This window comes from Moschus berezovskii, chromosome 20 (assembly GCF_049115385.1).
Source record: "Moschus berezovskii isolate FMDL1 chromosome 20, NW_MosBer_1.0, whole genome shotgun sequence".
In the NCBI taxonomy this organism is placed as follows: domain Eukaryota; kingdom Metazoa; phylum Chordata; class Mammalia; order Artiodactyla; family Moschidae; genus Moschus; species Moschus berezovskii.
In genome coordinates, this window is record NC_142479.1 from 24839490 (window position 1) to 24854448 (window position 14959).

General features: G+C 59.3%; 1 protein-coding gene and 1 non-coding gene across 3 annotated transcripts in view; one reads left to right on the forward strand and one right to left on the reverse strand.

Annotated features, from left to right (window-relative positions):
- The window catches only part of MYO19 (myosin XIX), a 33245-nt gene that overhangs the window by 866 nt on the left and 17420 nt on the right, over positions 1–14959 (reverse strand). Inside the window, exons 10-26 of one of the 2 annotated variants that reach the window (XM_055400306.2) lie at positions 14433–14529; positions 14234–14310; positions 12657–12747; positions 12021–12192; positions 10027–10100; positions 9292–9413; positions 9024–9137; positions 8637–8813; positions 8174–8326; positions 7247–7354; positions 6328–6398; positions 5366–5469; positions 4386–4497; positions 3822–3937; positions 3595–3724; positions 2310–2395; positions 835–993 (exon numbers count right to left, since the gene is read on the reverse strand). In XM_055400306.2, the coding sequence (XP_055256281.2) occupies positions 968–993; positions 2310–2395; positions 3595–3724; positions 3822–3937; positions 4386–4497; positions 5366–5469; positions 6328–6398; positions 7247–7354; positions 8174–8326; positions 8637–8813; positions 9024–9137; positions 9292–9413; positions 10027–10100; positions 12021–12192; positions 12657–12747; positions 14234–14310; positions 14433–14529 (1830 nt within the window). In that variant the 3' untranslated portion in view covers positions 835–967. Of the gene's footprint in view, positions 1–690; positions 994–2309; positions 2396–3594; positions 3725–3821; positions 3938–4385; positions 4498–5365; positions 5470–6327; positions 6399–7246; positions 7355–8173; positions 8327–8636; positions 8814–9023; positions 9138–9291; positions 9414–10026; positions 10101–12020; positions 12193–12656; positions 12748–14233; positions 14311–14432; positions 14530–14959 lie in introns of those variants that run through there. The other variant, XM_055400300.2, reaches the window with a different exon arrangement.
- On the forward strand, positions 1170–1297 carry LOC129544853 (small nucleolar RNA SNORA11). The gene has a single exon (XR_008683596.1). It is a non-coding gene; the product is annotated as a small nucleolar RNA SNORA11 (small nucleolar RNA).

Genomic DNA, 14959 nt, shown 5'->3' on the forward strand with positions numbered 1-14959 from the left:
TGCCTTGTGTCACTTGATCCTTGTAAAAGGCAGGTATTAGCCCTTGTCTGTGCTTGCTGCCTCTTTCCCTGGTGGCTGCCCACAATATAAAACCTTGAACCACTGACTCATGTGCTTGTCAGGAATAGGATAAACCAAAGAATACAAGTGAGGGGAAAGTGTGTGTTAGTCTCGCTCAGTCGTGTCCGACTCTTTGCCACCCCATGAACTGTAGCCCTCCAGGCTCCTCTGTCCCTGGGATTTTCTAGGCAAGAATAGTGGAGTGGGGTGCCATTTCCTCTCCAGGGGATCCCAACCCAGGGAACAAGCCTGGGTCTCCTGTATTGCAGGCGGATTCTTTATCGTCAGAGCCACCAGGGAGGCCCAAGTAGGGGGAAGCATGGTGCTAAATCCAGCACCATTGGAGGGGGAAAAGCTGCTGTTACCATGACCAGTTTTTTTGGAAGCAGGACTAATTTAAAGATGATTCAGAAGAGAGGCTAGAACACTTGGAGGCAACTTTTTAAAAGTGAAAGGGCTTTGGAAAACCCTAATTGTAATGATGGGAACAACCTGACTGCTGCCAGCTGGGATGCACAGGGGTTCGGAGGCCTTCATCTCAGCCTCAGTCTTCTCTTGCTGCGACCCCTGGGCTCTGCCCCCCACCCTGCAGTGGGGCGGTCAGGATGCCAGCCCCATCACATGGCCTACCTGAGGCAGCGCTCGGATGGACAGGACTCCGGCTTGTTCTTGGGGCATCTGGACGGCGCAGCTCCTGGGGCAGCCCACGGGGAGCTGGAGGCAGGCGAAGACCACCAGCTTCCTCTGAAAGCCGTGAACACCCACTGCCGCGTTGGCCAGGGCCAGTCCCAGGGGCCAGAGGCGGGTTATTGCGCCCTGGAGCCTGGTCTGAGCTGGGGGCAGCGGGCTGGAGCTCGGGGAGCAGGGAGCTTGAGATGAGTGTGTTTCTTCTACACCATCCAGTTCTTCAGAAGCAAGGAAGGCCATTCTGATCTTAAAAAAGAACACCACATCACAGCTTTCTCTTAATGGAAAACAGACACCGAAAGTCTCTTCGGTGATTTGCCCTTAACAAGGTGAACTGAAGGGCATCTGGCTGATGCGGCACAAGCCCGTACCCAGGGTGGCTCTGCTGAGGCTTCACACACTTTTAAAAAGTAACAGCCTTTGTGGTGTGCTCAGAGCAGGGGGCCTGAAGAAATGGCTCGTCTGTTTATAACACACCCGATAGGAATCTGGGTTCACTGACGAGGGGCACAAAACGTGTGGCCTTCCAATGAACAGAAACCCAACACGTGTCCCCCTGACCTCCACGTGGCTGCTGGGCAGGGCCAGCACTGGAAGGAAAGCTGCAGCACGTGGTGGGGGAGCCTGCCACCTGGAGCCTGTCTGGTCCACGCCTGGGTGGGCCAGAGGTGGTCTCAAAGGGTCTGAACCTCTCATTTCAAGGAGAAAGAAAACGATTCCAACTGTATGCCATTCTGGGAAAGGCAAAACTGTGGAGACAATAAAAAGATGAGTGGTTGTCGGGAGTTTGCAGAGGAATATACAGAGTACAGAAGTTTTCACGAGCAGTGAAAGGACTTTGAGCGACATTATAATGATGGATATATGTAGTCATACTTTTGTCCAAACCCACAGAATATGCAACGCTGCTCTGCTCATTAAAGTGAGCCCTAAGGTGAACTGGGGATGTTTTGATTATGTGTCAGTGCAGCCATCCTTGGTCTAAAAAAAAGAGGTACCATTCTGTTGATAATGGCTGTTCATGTGAGGGGAGGCGGTACATGGGGAATTTCTGTACGATCCTGTCAAGTTTTATTGTAAACCTAAAACTGCTTTAAAAAAAGAAAAAGATCTCCAAAAAAAAAAAATCTAACACTCAGGGTAGACATTTTTGGCAAAACTTTTGTTTCACTTTTAGGTATGTATACATATTATATATGTGTGTGTGTTTGTTGGATTGTGATATAAAATGTATTTTTTTTAGATCAAAGAAGCCTGCAGGCCATCGTGGTTAATTATACTGGCAAATAAAAGCACAAATTAACCTCAAATAAAAATCCGCCTTATTGAGAACTAATTGATATACTGTAAAATTCATGCTTTTAAAGTGTACGGTTGTACGGCTGTATGAGTTTTAGTGTATTCTAGGAGTGGCTTGTGCCCCTCTGTCACAGCTGTCCTGCCGTGTGGCTGGCATGGTGCCCACATCACTCACGAGGCCCTGTGGCCGCCCGCCCCGCAGGCAGGGCCAGCCCCTGGCCCAGGCCCATCGCTGGCCGCCCTGACCTCTGCTCAGCACTCACCCTCCACTCCCGCCACGCACGCTTGATGACCGTGGCAGCCGCGTGCAGTTGCCGGATGTGCTTCCGAGTCAGCCAGGAACGGACGGCTGAGGGGTTTGTCCAGAAACAGGAAACAAGAGTAACATGCTGGTTAGAGCTCTTAGTAAACCAGGCTACACCGGCGCCAGAGCTGCCATCAACGTGGGAACGAACGGCAGTAGCCGCGGGAGGTCAGGGACTGAGTCACCGGGACGCGGACCTGGCTCTGAAAACCAGCGCTCAGACCTGCAGGCAGATGCCGACAGCCAAGGGGAAGCTGCCGAACCCACCTTGCGCAAGGCCCAGGGAACACGAGGGGTCTGAACTGTCTGCACCTTTTAAAACGACCTCTCTTTTTGGAAGCCCTTATTTGAATTTGCTCGCTCGCCTTATGAATCCATGAAGGACACCACCACACACCCACACCTGGTGAAGGTCATAGCTACTGGATGGGAGACTGATCATGGGGCAGTTTTGAAATATGCATTTTCTGATTTTTTGTGCAGTCATTCAGAAAAAGGGCTATTCGGTAAAGACATATGAAAGTCACCAATTATCAACCCAGGTAGTTTTGCAGTATCCTTAATATTTTTCAGGCCCCTACACACAAACACAGGAAGGTGGCATCACCTTGCTGTGTAGCTCATCATCCAGGTTTAAGCATCATATTGGAAGTGGGGTTTCCATGAAACTAAAAATCTTCAAAAACACTTCTTAGCTGGATCACAAGGATGGGTCCGTAAGGTAACCATGACTCCAGCAACTGTCAGATATTGGGTTTCTAGTATTTCTGCTTTTCTAAGTGAGGCTGTGTCATGGTTCATACATTGCTTCCTTGTTTCATCAGAGCTTATTGGTTTTTACCTTCTTAAGCTCGACGAGCCCAGGAACCCAGGTGATGATGAGAGTTGTCATCAAAGGGAATGATACATGACAAATATAGCTAGCTAGGATCGGGGGAGGGGAATTCAAGGCAACTAATGCACCTCTGCCACCTACACAGCGCCCTTACTTGCGGTGGTCTGCACTGAACTGGGGGTGCTCCGGGTGAGCTGGATGGGAAGCCAAGGCCCAGCACATCACGGGGACACCGCAGTTAATGTCTAGAGGCCGGGACACAGTCTGCTTTGGTCTGTGGGGATGCTAGGAGCAGCGTCTCAAGGGAAACGGGTATCCCGTGGGATCGAGCGCAGCTGCAGAGACGGCCGCCCCTGGGTCCACCTGCTGGCCGTGAGTGTGGGCTGTGTGCCCCGGGACCCCTTCCTACCTGCCTGGATGAGCACAGCTGCCCGCTTCTGCCTGGCTTGCGTGCGGCACCGGTGTCTCCTCCAGCCCCGCTGGATGTGGCGGGCACACTGCTCCAGCACCTGGGCACGGCCGTGCTCCAGGAGCTCCAGCTGGGGGAAGGGCGTCCGCTGAGCTCCTCGGCCTCCCGCGCTCCTCGTCCTCCACCCAGGCCCGTGGCTGCCCGCTCCTCCCCCCGGGCCTGCTTACCGTGGAGTCGGTCATGAACACCTTGGTCCTGCCACAGTGCAACGGGGCTGGCAGCGCGCGGAGGATGTCCTGGAGGAGGCCCCGCAGCGTGGCCGGCTCTGTGCACGGAGGCCACTCTAGGATGGAGACGGCCCGTCAGCGCGCCACCATCCCCTGTGTCCCCCTGGCGTGCCACAGGCTTCCTTCCCGCTGCACGTGCTCCTCAATGTCCCTTCCTTTCTTTTGGGGAGGAGGCCGGAGGGGGCCTCTTATCATCATCCCCCAAGCTGTCCCGAGGGATCTTGGGGTCCCCCTGGAGGCTGTGCCCTGCACTGGCCGGCAGCCCCCCACCCCGGAGGACCCCTAGAGCAGGGGGCACTTGGTGCCTAGACTCCCACGCTGCTTCGCCAGTCTGTTTCCAAGGCCCCAAACATGCTGAGGGCCGCATGGGGCAGCCCGGCCTTCCCCTCTGCCCCCGAGCCCTCCCGCCGCGGATGGAGAGCGGAGAACAGACCCCAGACCCCAGCGGGGGCCCTGCCTGCCCCCCACACCTGGCGGGGCAGCTCCTGCAGACGGAGGGTTTACCTGAGGGCTCTGAACACCGTTAGCTGCCCAGGGCCTCTCTGGAGACAGCGGCGGCCAGAGGAGACGCCGCAGGTGAGAAGCAGCAGCAAAGCCGACTGGGGGCCGGGAGGGGCTTTGGGCAAGAGACAGAACAGGAGAGCACGCCGCACGGAGAGCGGGGAGAGAGGAAAGGAGACTGGGAGAACTGCCCGAGAGATGGGGGATACAAGGCAGAACTGTGCCTGCGTGTGCAGGGCCCTGGGGGAAGGCTGTAGGGGGGTGTACTGGGGGGACGCACCCCGTCCTCGGCCTTTGCCCAGGGGTGTGTGTCTGTGTCTCTGTGTGTGGGGGGGAGTATTGAGGGGACGCGCCCCATCCTCGGCCTTTGCCCAGGGTCTTCACAGCTGCTCTCAGCCTCAGTGACACCAAGTGCGACAGACAACCCCGTAGAGCAGACCTCTCTTGACATCCCCCTGGCCGGGCCTGGCCCGGCAGCTGCCCCAGAAAGAAAGCCCTTTCCCGATCTCTCTTCCCTGCTGGCTGGGCCTGGCTAATCCTTTCCTCTCCTCCCTACATCGAATCCAATGTTAGCCAAGTCTGACCAATTTCTTCCCAACGCCTGCCCTCAGCCTCGCCTCCCACTGTCCTCTGTCCCCAGGAGCCAGCAACCTTCAACAGCCTGGAGCTCCTCACACACACGCTACTGTCTCCTGTCCATGGAGTGCCTTCACCCAGCTGGTCCCACCTCACCTCAGATGCCACCTCCTCCAGGAAGCCTTCCTGGTTCATACCCCTACACCACCCACAGCATCCTGTTTCTGTCTCACCACTTTCCTCACTGCTTAACTGCTTTCTTTTAGTCTCTTTCTCTCACTGGACCAAGAGCCACAAGGGCAGGGCTGTCTTACTATCTCTGAGGCCCCAGGCCCTTGCCCTGAGATGGTCCAAGTATGTGCTCGGGGAACTGGGTGAACAGGTGACCGGCCAGTGGGTGCCCTTACTTGAGCGCCCTCCATCCGGACACAGGCCATGGGAGCCGGGGGTTGTGGCAGGACGGAGCCTCCTCAGTAACTCGTACCGCTCCATGAAGTTCCGGTGAGAGACCCTGGAAGCCGAGGCAAGTGGAAGGAGAAACAGTGACCAGCGGTGAGCGGGGGTCACTGTTTACTCTGCTCGACCACCCGCGAGACACTGTCCTGCCATGCCCACTGAGTGGATGAGGTCACTGAGCTCCCTTGGCGGGAAGCCAGCCTTGGTCTTTCCCAGATGGAGCCTTGCTTTTCTAGGCAAAGCCTTCACAGAGCTCACTCGCTCTCAGCCTCCAGGACACCCGCAGCCCTGCTTCCTCTTTCGCCCCCAACTCCCTCCAGGCTGTGGCTGGCTTCTCATCCCTCAGGGAGTGGCCTCACACCTCCCGCCTCCCCCTGGGGTCTCCTCCTTGCTCGTGGTGTTAAAAGTCACCAAGAACAGCCCCTCACAAACCCCAACATTTAAAACCTGACTCCCCACCCCTGGGCATCCCCCCAGGTCATCCTGTGTCAGGAACTGTCCCAATTCACCCATTTGCCTCAGATGGAAGCTGGAAGTTGCTTCTGTGGCCTGGAAGTCGGCCGCTCCCCTCCCCAGTGACCCACCATCCATCAGCCCACGTCCCATTCCCACAGCCACACCACAGTCCCCTTCTACCCCTTTCTCTCTTTCACCAGGCCATCCTCGCACCTGGAGGGTCTGTAACGGTCTCCCACTCACGTCCTCCCTTCTCTCCTGACTCTAGGGCAGACCCGGTGCCTCCACAAAAGAGGGCACAGCAAGTGAGCACAGCCCTCGAGCTCCAGGCCGACTTCTGCGGGCCTGCCTCCTGCCTCTCGCTCCATCTCCACTTCCTGTCCCACTGACCAGCGGCCCGGGCGCCACCCTGGCTCCGCCCCACCCCTGTGCCGGACAGACAGACCAACCCACTCACCGGATGGGGAAGCCGGCGGCACTGATGTGGATGGTCTCCACGAGGCCACAGGCCTCCAGCTGGCTCAGCACCTGTGGCGGGAGATGGCATGGGCAGCAGGGGCCATGCCGTCAGTGGCCCCGCTGGTAGGGACCTGCGGGCTCCCCTGAGGGCGGACACTCTTCAGGACAGCAAGCAATCAAGGGACCTGGAGAGACTCTCCCTGCTAGAAGGGGTCCCAGTGGCCCCAGATCCCTTTATGTGAAGCCTGGCTTCTGGTACAGCCGAGGCCGGTGCTGGCCGTCCTACTGCTTCCAACTGTGCTTCACAATGCAGCCCGATCCAGTTCCTAGTTTTTATTTTATATTCTGCAGACAACACAGTGCATCACAGCTGAGGGGCGGGGGAGGTTATACCGTGAAGATGCTTCTGGGACCCAACCAAGGTCTTTACCATAGAGCAGTGATCCTGGCCATGGACCCTAAGGCCACATCAACCATGTGACTGTGGGACCCACTGCAACACCGTCCAGCCCTCACACCTCACCCACATCCCTCCGCAGGGCAAAGGGCAGCTGCTGGCCCAGAGCGCTTCTGAGAAAGCTTCAGGAACTACACCCTCATCAGAGCCAGCCCTGTGCGGTCTGTAAGGTGATGCAGAGTCAGCAATCACAGGAGACACCCATCCCTCTGGGCCGCCTGTCCTTCAGGGCGCGCGGCTTGGCAAGCAGACAGCGAGAGGCACTGTAGCCCCTACTCGCCTCCTGTGGCTGGGCCACTGTGCAGAGCACGGACCACACAGCGCACACGACTGTCCTGCCAGAGCTCGGGAGAGAAGCCCTTCCTCACGCCACTCCATCTGGGGCGGAAGTCCCATCTCACCCCTCCAGCATCTCGGCCCAAGGGACCCTCCACGAAGCAGCTCCAGCCCAGTGTGATACCTCCTCTGGGTGGAATGTCTGCGCCTGGGCCTGGCTGTTGGGCTTGATGCAGCGAATGTAGTGGGGTGTGGTGCCGTGTAGGACCTGCAGGAGCTGCTCCAGGGAGGCCTGCAGAGGAGAGACTGTGGCTCAGGCTGCGGGGTCCCCTGCTGGGTGACCCCGAGACCAGGACCCTCACACGCCCCGGGGTGACTCCCGGTGGCCGTCACTGGGTATACCCAGAGCATGCCACCAGGGACCCTTAACCTGTGACCCTCCACCTGGTCCATCTGTCTGCATCTGGTCTCAGGCTCCCCCTACACCAACCAGGGCAATCTTCCCAGAAGGGAACCGTCTCAGAACCCCTGCCATTCATTCGGGCGACTCCTGTCATAACTAAGCCCGTCCTGTGTGCTGGGGCTACTACACAGCTGTCCGCCGTCATCCCACAGCGCAGGGCCTCGCAGACATGGGGCAGGCCCTCAGGGAGGTGTCTCTCTGACCCTGGAGGTGATGAAAACGGTCAGAAGCAGGGCAAGGAGTAAACCCAGAGGGGCGGCACGAGGGTGGGGGTGACAGAGCTGAGAGGAGGGCAGGGTGGGGGCGGGCTGAGGGGCAGGGCTGAGAGCAGCACACGCCCTGAGGACAGTCTGTCTGGCAGCGAGGGAGCCGGCAGCGGGCCGCCAGGGAGGATCAGCAGCCACTGCTCTTCTGTGATCACTCTATCGGCGGGGGGCGAGAGGCACTGCCGCCCTTGGGCCCGAGGCTTCCTGTCACATCAACTACAGACCCCCAGTCCATCTGTCAGGTTCCCATCTCTGCCGCAGATCAGGATCACGGCTACGGGCCTCTTCCGTGCTCCAGGCGCACAGCCCCAGTCCCAAGAGGTGCTCGGTAAACGCCGGACACTCGTGAGTGAGCACGTAGAGTCGACACCGCCGGACCCACCTTGAACTTGGACACCACGGTCAACACAGGGGCCCGGTTCTGGCCAGAGGGCTCCTCCTGGGACTTGTCTTCAGGGTCGGCAGGAAACAGCGCCTTGAGCAGGCGGTCCTGGGACTGCTGCAGGAGCCTGGTCAGCTCGGGGGGGATGGGGTCCTGTGGGGAAAGGACAGGGCAGCAGGCGGGCAGGGGCATTAGGGGGAGCTGCCGGCCCTGCTCACTGGGGCCCCGGGAGGAGGGCCGGGCCACATCTGAGCCTAGAGGCCAGGAGACGCGGTGTGAGGTGGGTTGTTTCTGGGCAGGTCGTGCCGGAGTAGCAGAAACCTCAGAAAGGTGGGCCCAACAGGTGACCCTGGACCCCGAGAAGATGTGCGGGAGGGCCGGGAACACAGCAGATGCTGCCACACACGTGCAGCGACGCCGTGTCTGGATTCACAGGCGACCCCGGGCATGGCCTGGCCCTCACCTTGTTCTTCTCCACCAGGCCCGCAGTGCGGTACTGCACGGGCCCCGCATAATGCAGCACAATGAAGCTGGGCTCCCGGCTCAGTCTATCGTGGCCCAGGCGGGGGTGGCCGGTCAGGGCGCTCTCGATGCGTGTCTGGAGCTGGGCTGCGCTGCTTGGCCGATTAAGGCGGCACTCCTGTGTGGGGCGGGCAGTCAGCCGCAGGGCAGAGGGGCACGGGAACCCACCCATGGGAGCATCACGGCGCCCCTGCGACAAAGGGCTCACAGGGCAGGCGAACCCACTAAGCAGACAGAGAGAAAGAGGTACAGGGTGGGCCTCGAGGTCCTGGGAAAAGCCCAAAGCCCCACCCGGGGCGGGGGTTCTGCATGCCGGCGACCCTCCCACCTCGTTTATGAGGGAGCAGATGCTGATGGGGCTCCCTTCGATGAGATCCAAGCAGGGCTGGTTGTCCTGGTAGCTGACAAACGACCACTCCAGGCCCTCGACTGCGTACTCCTCCTGGGGGCGGAGGGCAGTCGGGGTCTGAGCTCTGGGGGGGTCACCCCCTGTTGACCTCAGCACTCACAGAAGGAACTGAAGGCACCCAGCAGCACCCAGGACAGGGCTGGGGCCTAGGGAGAGGGCAAGGACGCAGGGCTGCCCCACCACACACCTGCTGGGCCCGGAGATAGTGAGCCACGAAGTGCTGCTGCAGCTTCTCATTGGCGTAGTTGATGCAGAGCTGCTCCAGGCTGTTGCTGGGGAACGACTCAAACCCGTACACGTCCAGCAGGCCTGGGGGCCGGGGGGCACCCACGGGGGGTTACTGTGGGGCTACAGGGGCCTGGGGTGAAGTCTCACCCTTGGCAGCCTGAGGATGAAGCCGAGTGGGCACTATGCCCCACCCCAAGGAGGGAGGCGGTTCCCATCACCACCTCCTGCCCCTCAGAACTCAGCAGGAAGAGGCCGAAGGAGGTGTTAGGGAACCAGGCCCCAGGGACCCCGTGTCCCACCCAGTCTGGACAGCCTGGGTCACGGCTGCTCAGTGGGTGCTCGCCGTTCTGTAAGCCAACGTTACTGATGCCTCTGAGCTTTGCTTCCTCCCCTACCTGACTGTCCCACCCAGGTTCCAAAGATGTTCTTAAATTCCCCCTGAGGCCTTTCGAGCCCGTTCGCTGCTCCTCACTACTCTCCTGAGACTGGAGCTGGGTCTCCAGGGGGTGAAGGGGCCCTCGTGGCCTGGGCACCAGCTGAGCCTGCCTGGAGAGCTAGGGATGGCCCAGACACGGGGACCAGAGAAAGGGACATTGGCCCACACTGGTGGAGTGGGAGGGGATGGGTGCAGGAGTTGCCTGGAGGCCCCCAGGAGACCCAGGCTCTGCTCTCTGTCTGGGGCCCCCCGACCTACCTATGAAACTGGTCCAGGAGTTGGGGGTGGCACAGATGCTGCTGTTGATCACTGAGACCAGCCAGTCAAATAGCCTGTTGGTGTGTGTGTGGGGGGAGTGGGCTTGGGTGAGAGGGGTCTGGCTGAGCCGGAAGGGTGGCAGAACTGCCCTTCCAGCCTGGGTACCACCCCTCAGATGGAGGGCCTGTCTTCTGAGCCTGAAAGGTCAAGGGCTAAACCCTCTCCGCTGGTTCCCCGCCCATCCTGTCCCAGCCCACTACACCTGCAGGCTGGGGTCATGTGTGCTCCCAGGCACACGAAGGCCTGGCTGGTCCACAGCAAGAGTGAGCAGGGGACCAGCTGCAGGCACATCACAGTAAGCTTCCCTTTACTGCCTGTTTTACAGACTGAAAGTCTGTGCCAACCCAACATCGAACAAGCCTATTGTGCCACTTTTCTAACAGTGCTATTTTAAAATTATTATACATTGTCCTTTTAGACATAAAGCTATTGCACACCTAACAGACTACCATATAGTGTAAATACATCTTATCTGTGTACCAAGAAACCAATAAATTTGTGTGACTCGCTTCACTGCAGTGGTCAGAAAGTGACTCTACAAGGTCTGCTGTGGAATGCTGGGGCTGGACGGTGTGGGTGCGCCTCAGTCACTGGCCTGACACCCGGCTGCCGTCTTGACAAGAAGGGGTGGAGGGGCAGGCCTGGGTGGGATTATAAAGGACTGAGTTCACTGGACTCCCCTGCAAACTGTGGCCAGTGGAGGCCAGAGCTCAAGGCCCCCTGACATCCCCCTACTCTGTCCTGTGTGAGGGCACCCCGTCACCCCAGCTGGACAGTGCCACCCTGCACTCTGCAACCATTGCCCCTGAGGTGATGGAATGGGTGCCGTACAACGTGGTGACACGTACGACATGATGCAAGGGTTTTCTTCCTCACGCTTTAAGTAACTGCTCTGCAAAGTTTTAAACGGTTTCTATTTTTGAAATAAGGGCTTCAAATATCCATGTGAGGTAGTAAAAACAAGAGACCTAGTGATACAAGGACCTGTTTGCTGTAAAACGATCCATGGTTAGAGGGTCACTGTGTCTGTGGCCATCAACTTTATCTACCCATTTTGCAGTTATCTGATACAAAACCTTTAAAAATCTTTGTCCTGAAATTCTGACCTGAAATTTGCTTCAAGGGAGTGAGAATGGAATCCCTTGCTAACTGGGTTTAGTCTGGGCCCAGGGGCCCTAAGCCACCTTCCCTCAGAGGTTCTGACTCCCTCAGCGGTGCTGGTAAGGCTCTTAGCTCTTGAGAAGCTCATGAAAGCAACGGGACCTTCCCTCCAGCTGCTCAAGCACGCGCATGTGTGTACACGCACACACAGAGGTGTTCTGTTTCATAATTTCAGAGAATCCCAGGCCCCAGATACCCTCAGGAGCATCCTGAAGGGTCTGAGAGCCCAGGGTGAGAAACGCCCCCATGCGCATGGCCGGAGGGTGGAGATGCCCACAGAACCAACAGGGAAAGGCCAAGACCCCCACCTTCCCCGTTCTGGGCTCCACTCCCTGCAGTGCTGCTCAAGGCCGTGCACGGGCTAAACTCCCGGCTCTACCAGCAGCTATCAAAACCCCAGGTGGTTACAGAGAGCACGAGGGCAGGGACCCAGGAGCCTATTCACCCACAGGTCTGTGCCTGGACCTGGGAGGACCTCACGTCACCTCTGGGCCGGCCTTGCCAGTGGCCAGCCAGGTGGGCCTTCTTCACCCATCGCCAAGGTGAAGGCAGGCTCCTGTCCTCGAAAAATGTTCTGGATCTAGGCCATGCTGTGGCCACTTCCCCACGCAGAGCCCTCCGGAATCGAACCAAGGGCTTTGCTTAGGGAAGCCCAGCAGCCACTCCCTGCTGTCCCCCTGGGGCTGGGAAACGGGCAGGGAACCCATCTGCTTCCGTCTGGTCCAACTCCAGACTGGGGGCATCTGGGAGGAGGCAGGGCCCAGAGCGCTCACCGTGCATAGACCAGTTTGGCCAGACAGTCTCTGCGGGTGTCACACTCAGCCTGGGAGCAGGGCTTCTGGAACACCTGCTGGCCCCTGCCCGCCCGGATGATTCGAATCCGCAGTGTCTCCAGCAGATGATCTTCTGGGAGCCCCAGCAGCAAGGCCGACGTCCCAACAGAGCCTGGGAGGCACAAATACCCTCTGTCCAAACAGCCCTCTGCACAAGGCCCCATGAAGTCAGCCGGGTGGAGCTGTGACCTCCTCAATGGGGCAGAGCAAACTCAGGAACAGGGAGGGAAGAGACTCAGCAGGGGCAGGGGCAGGACTTGAACCCAGGACTGCTGTGTCCCGGTCCACACGGCCAGGAGTGGGATAAAGCACTGCATAACCCACCCACCCCCACCCGCTCCAGCTCTCTTCTTCTCATCTGTAAGATGCAGAGGAAGCTGTCTGCCTCAGCAGAGATGGGGTGAGGAGGAACCCCTCTAGGGCAGGGCCCTACAGCCGATGGCTTCAGGAGCACAGATCCCAAACTGCACCCTCTGGCCTCCTTGCACCCGATCCCACCACACGCTGGCCCTCCTCCGGGCAGGGCCTGCCTCGCTCCTGGGCGGTGTGACCAAGGCTCCCCATCCTCGCCCTCACACTGAGCATCGTCCACCAGCGGGCAGGGCTGGGCTTCGTTCCCCGAGTCAGCAAACTGGGTGTTGCCAAGGTGCAGCAGTCCAGCCAGGGCCTGAGAGGGCAGGAGAGGACACCCAGTGGGCACCTTCAAGGGCTGGAGCCCAGCCGGGCAGGGTCTCTCTCCTGCCGAGCAGAATCACGAGAGCAGAGTGGCAGCAGCTCTCAGTGGCTGCCCACTTACTCCGGGACTCGGCAAGGCGGGGCCCTGCACAAGTGACACACACCATCTCGTGTAGCCAGTGAGGCACGTGCTGTGGTGATGCCCACGACAGAGATGAGACAAACAGAGGGTAAAGCCCACACTTGGTAAAGGAGAAGGAACCCAGGATGACAACCCAGGCAATCTGACTTCCGATCCCTCCCCGGGCAGCCAGTGGGAGTGCCATGTCATCCAGTCTGTCCCTCTGTCTCCCGTTCCAGGAGCAGACTGTTTCCTGTGGTCCAGACTACTTCTGTGTGGTTGCTGGGGGCTTGGCTCTGATGCCTTTTGGCCCTTTCCTGACACTGTTGGGTTCCGATAGCCCAGCCCAGCCCAGCCCAGGGAAGGAGCTGTGATCTTGGTCTCTGTACAGTGGGTACTCCCTTGCCTTTGCACTCAGCGATCCACTCTGGGGAGCCCCTGGGGGCTGAAGGAAGAGGATCCCCGGGTCCAACAACTTGGAAACCCTTGGACCGGGCACTGGTAGAGCATGGCCTCTCCCCGCATCCCTGTCTGGTCCCAGAAAGGGTGGTTCCATATGCTACCAGCCTCCAGGCCACAAGCACCGCAGGAGGAGGCCACTGTGCTGATGGATGCTGTGGACAGGCCGGGGCTCACGCTGCCCTCAAGCTCACACTCCTGGCCAGACTCCTGAGTGGTCCACTTGCCCTGGGCTTGTCCCCCGTGCTGTCCCTCTGGCCAAGCTGCCCGTACTGGCTGTGAACCCCCTCCCCTGCCTGAGCAGCCCCCACGTGGAGACGGAGGCCACACTTCACCCTGCTGCTCTGCAGGGGTCACCACCTGCAGACGGAGGCCGCCAGTGGGGGTGACTGGGCCAGCACTGAGTCCCAGGAGGAAGGAGAAGGAGGTGGGAAGTTGGAACCAGCACGTCTCCAACAAACTATTTGTACCACCGAGTGCTGTCTGGCTTTGGGCAGGTCTCAACCACGGAATGGGAATAATCTCCATACCCATGGAACTGCTGAAAAGACAAGTGAGCTAAGAGTGACGGTTTAAAAGTTTTAACACGCTAGACAAACGTGGCAGCATTGTTTGCTCTGCTCTAACAGGACAACGGATCCGGGCGCTTTCCCTCTGACCTCCGGGATCACCGTGCCAGTCTCTCCTGCAGCACTCTATGCTCTGCCCCTGTCCACCCTGACACCCTGTCTCCAGGCTCCGCTGCACAGAGAGGTGGTCGCCTCCTTGGCGATCGTGCCATCGGAGCCTAGAGTCCTAGACCCTCAGGGAAAGAGACTCCTGAGTTGAGAGAAGTGCCCTACGAAGGGGGCTGCCCGTCACCGCCACCACACGTGAGTGGTGTGGCTTTTCCTCTGACCTGAAAGATGTTGTTCTGGGTGGGGACATCGATGCCCAAATGAAGCATGGCCTCCCTGGTCACCTCGAAACAATCCTCTGTAAAGGAATCCGAGCCACAGCCCCGCATCAGGACCCGAGGTCAGCGGGGGCGGCGGGCCCTGGGGGGATGCGTGGGTGCTGCTGGGCTGGCCCAGGGCGCCGGGCAAGGTTCCCCCTACCTTCCAAGGTCCTCTCTGGGTGGGGCAGCCAGGAGAAGGCGGCTCCCTCGGGGAGGTGCCACCGGACCCTCTCCTCCGCGTGGGCTCCTTTGTAGATCTGTGGGGGTGGGGGTGGGCGGCTGAGCCAGGGGTACCCGGGACCCCCAGGCCTGCATGGGCTTGGGTGGGCAGGGGGGAGGGTGGAGAGGAGCAGCAGCCACACCACAAGACCCAGAGGCCCCTGTAGGGAGCCATGGGCGGGCAGGGGCGCGAAAGCAGTGGCAGACAGTTCTGGGCATCTCCACTCGGTGCCAAAAAACCCCACTCACTGAGGGGGCCTGCAGCATGAGGAGGAAAGCCTAAGCCCGTCTGGGGAGCCCCCGGTCCCGATCTGAGAGCAGGGAGACACTGTCCATGCCTCGGGGGACCCCCAGTTTGATGGAGGGGGCACGATTTAGGGAAAGCCTTGTTTGGTTGGTGGAGGCAGCTGCCGTTGCAGGACAGCCCTTTGTCTGAAGGTGAGCGTTTCCCATGTGGAGACAGGCCCA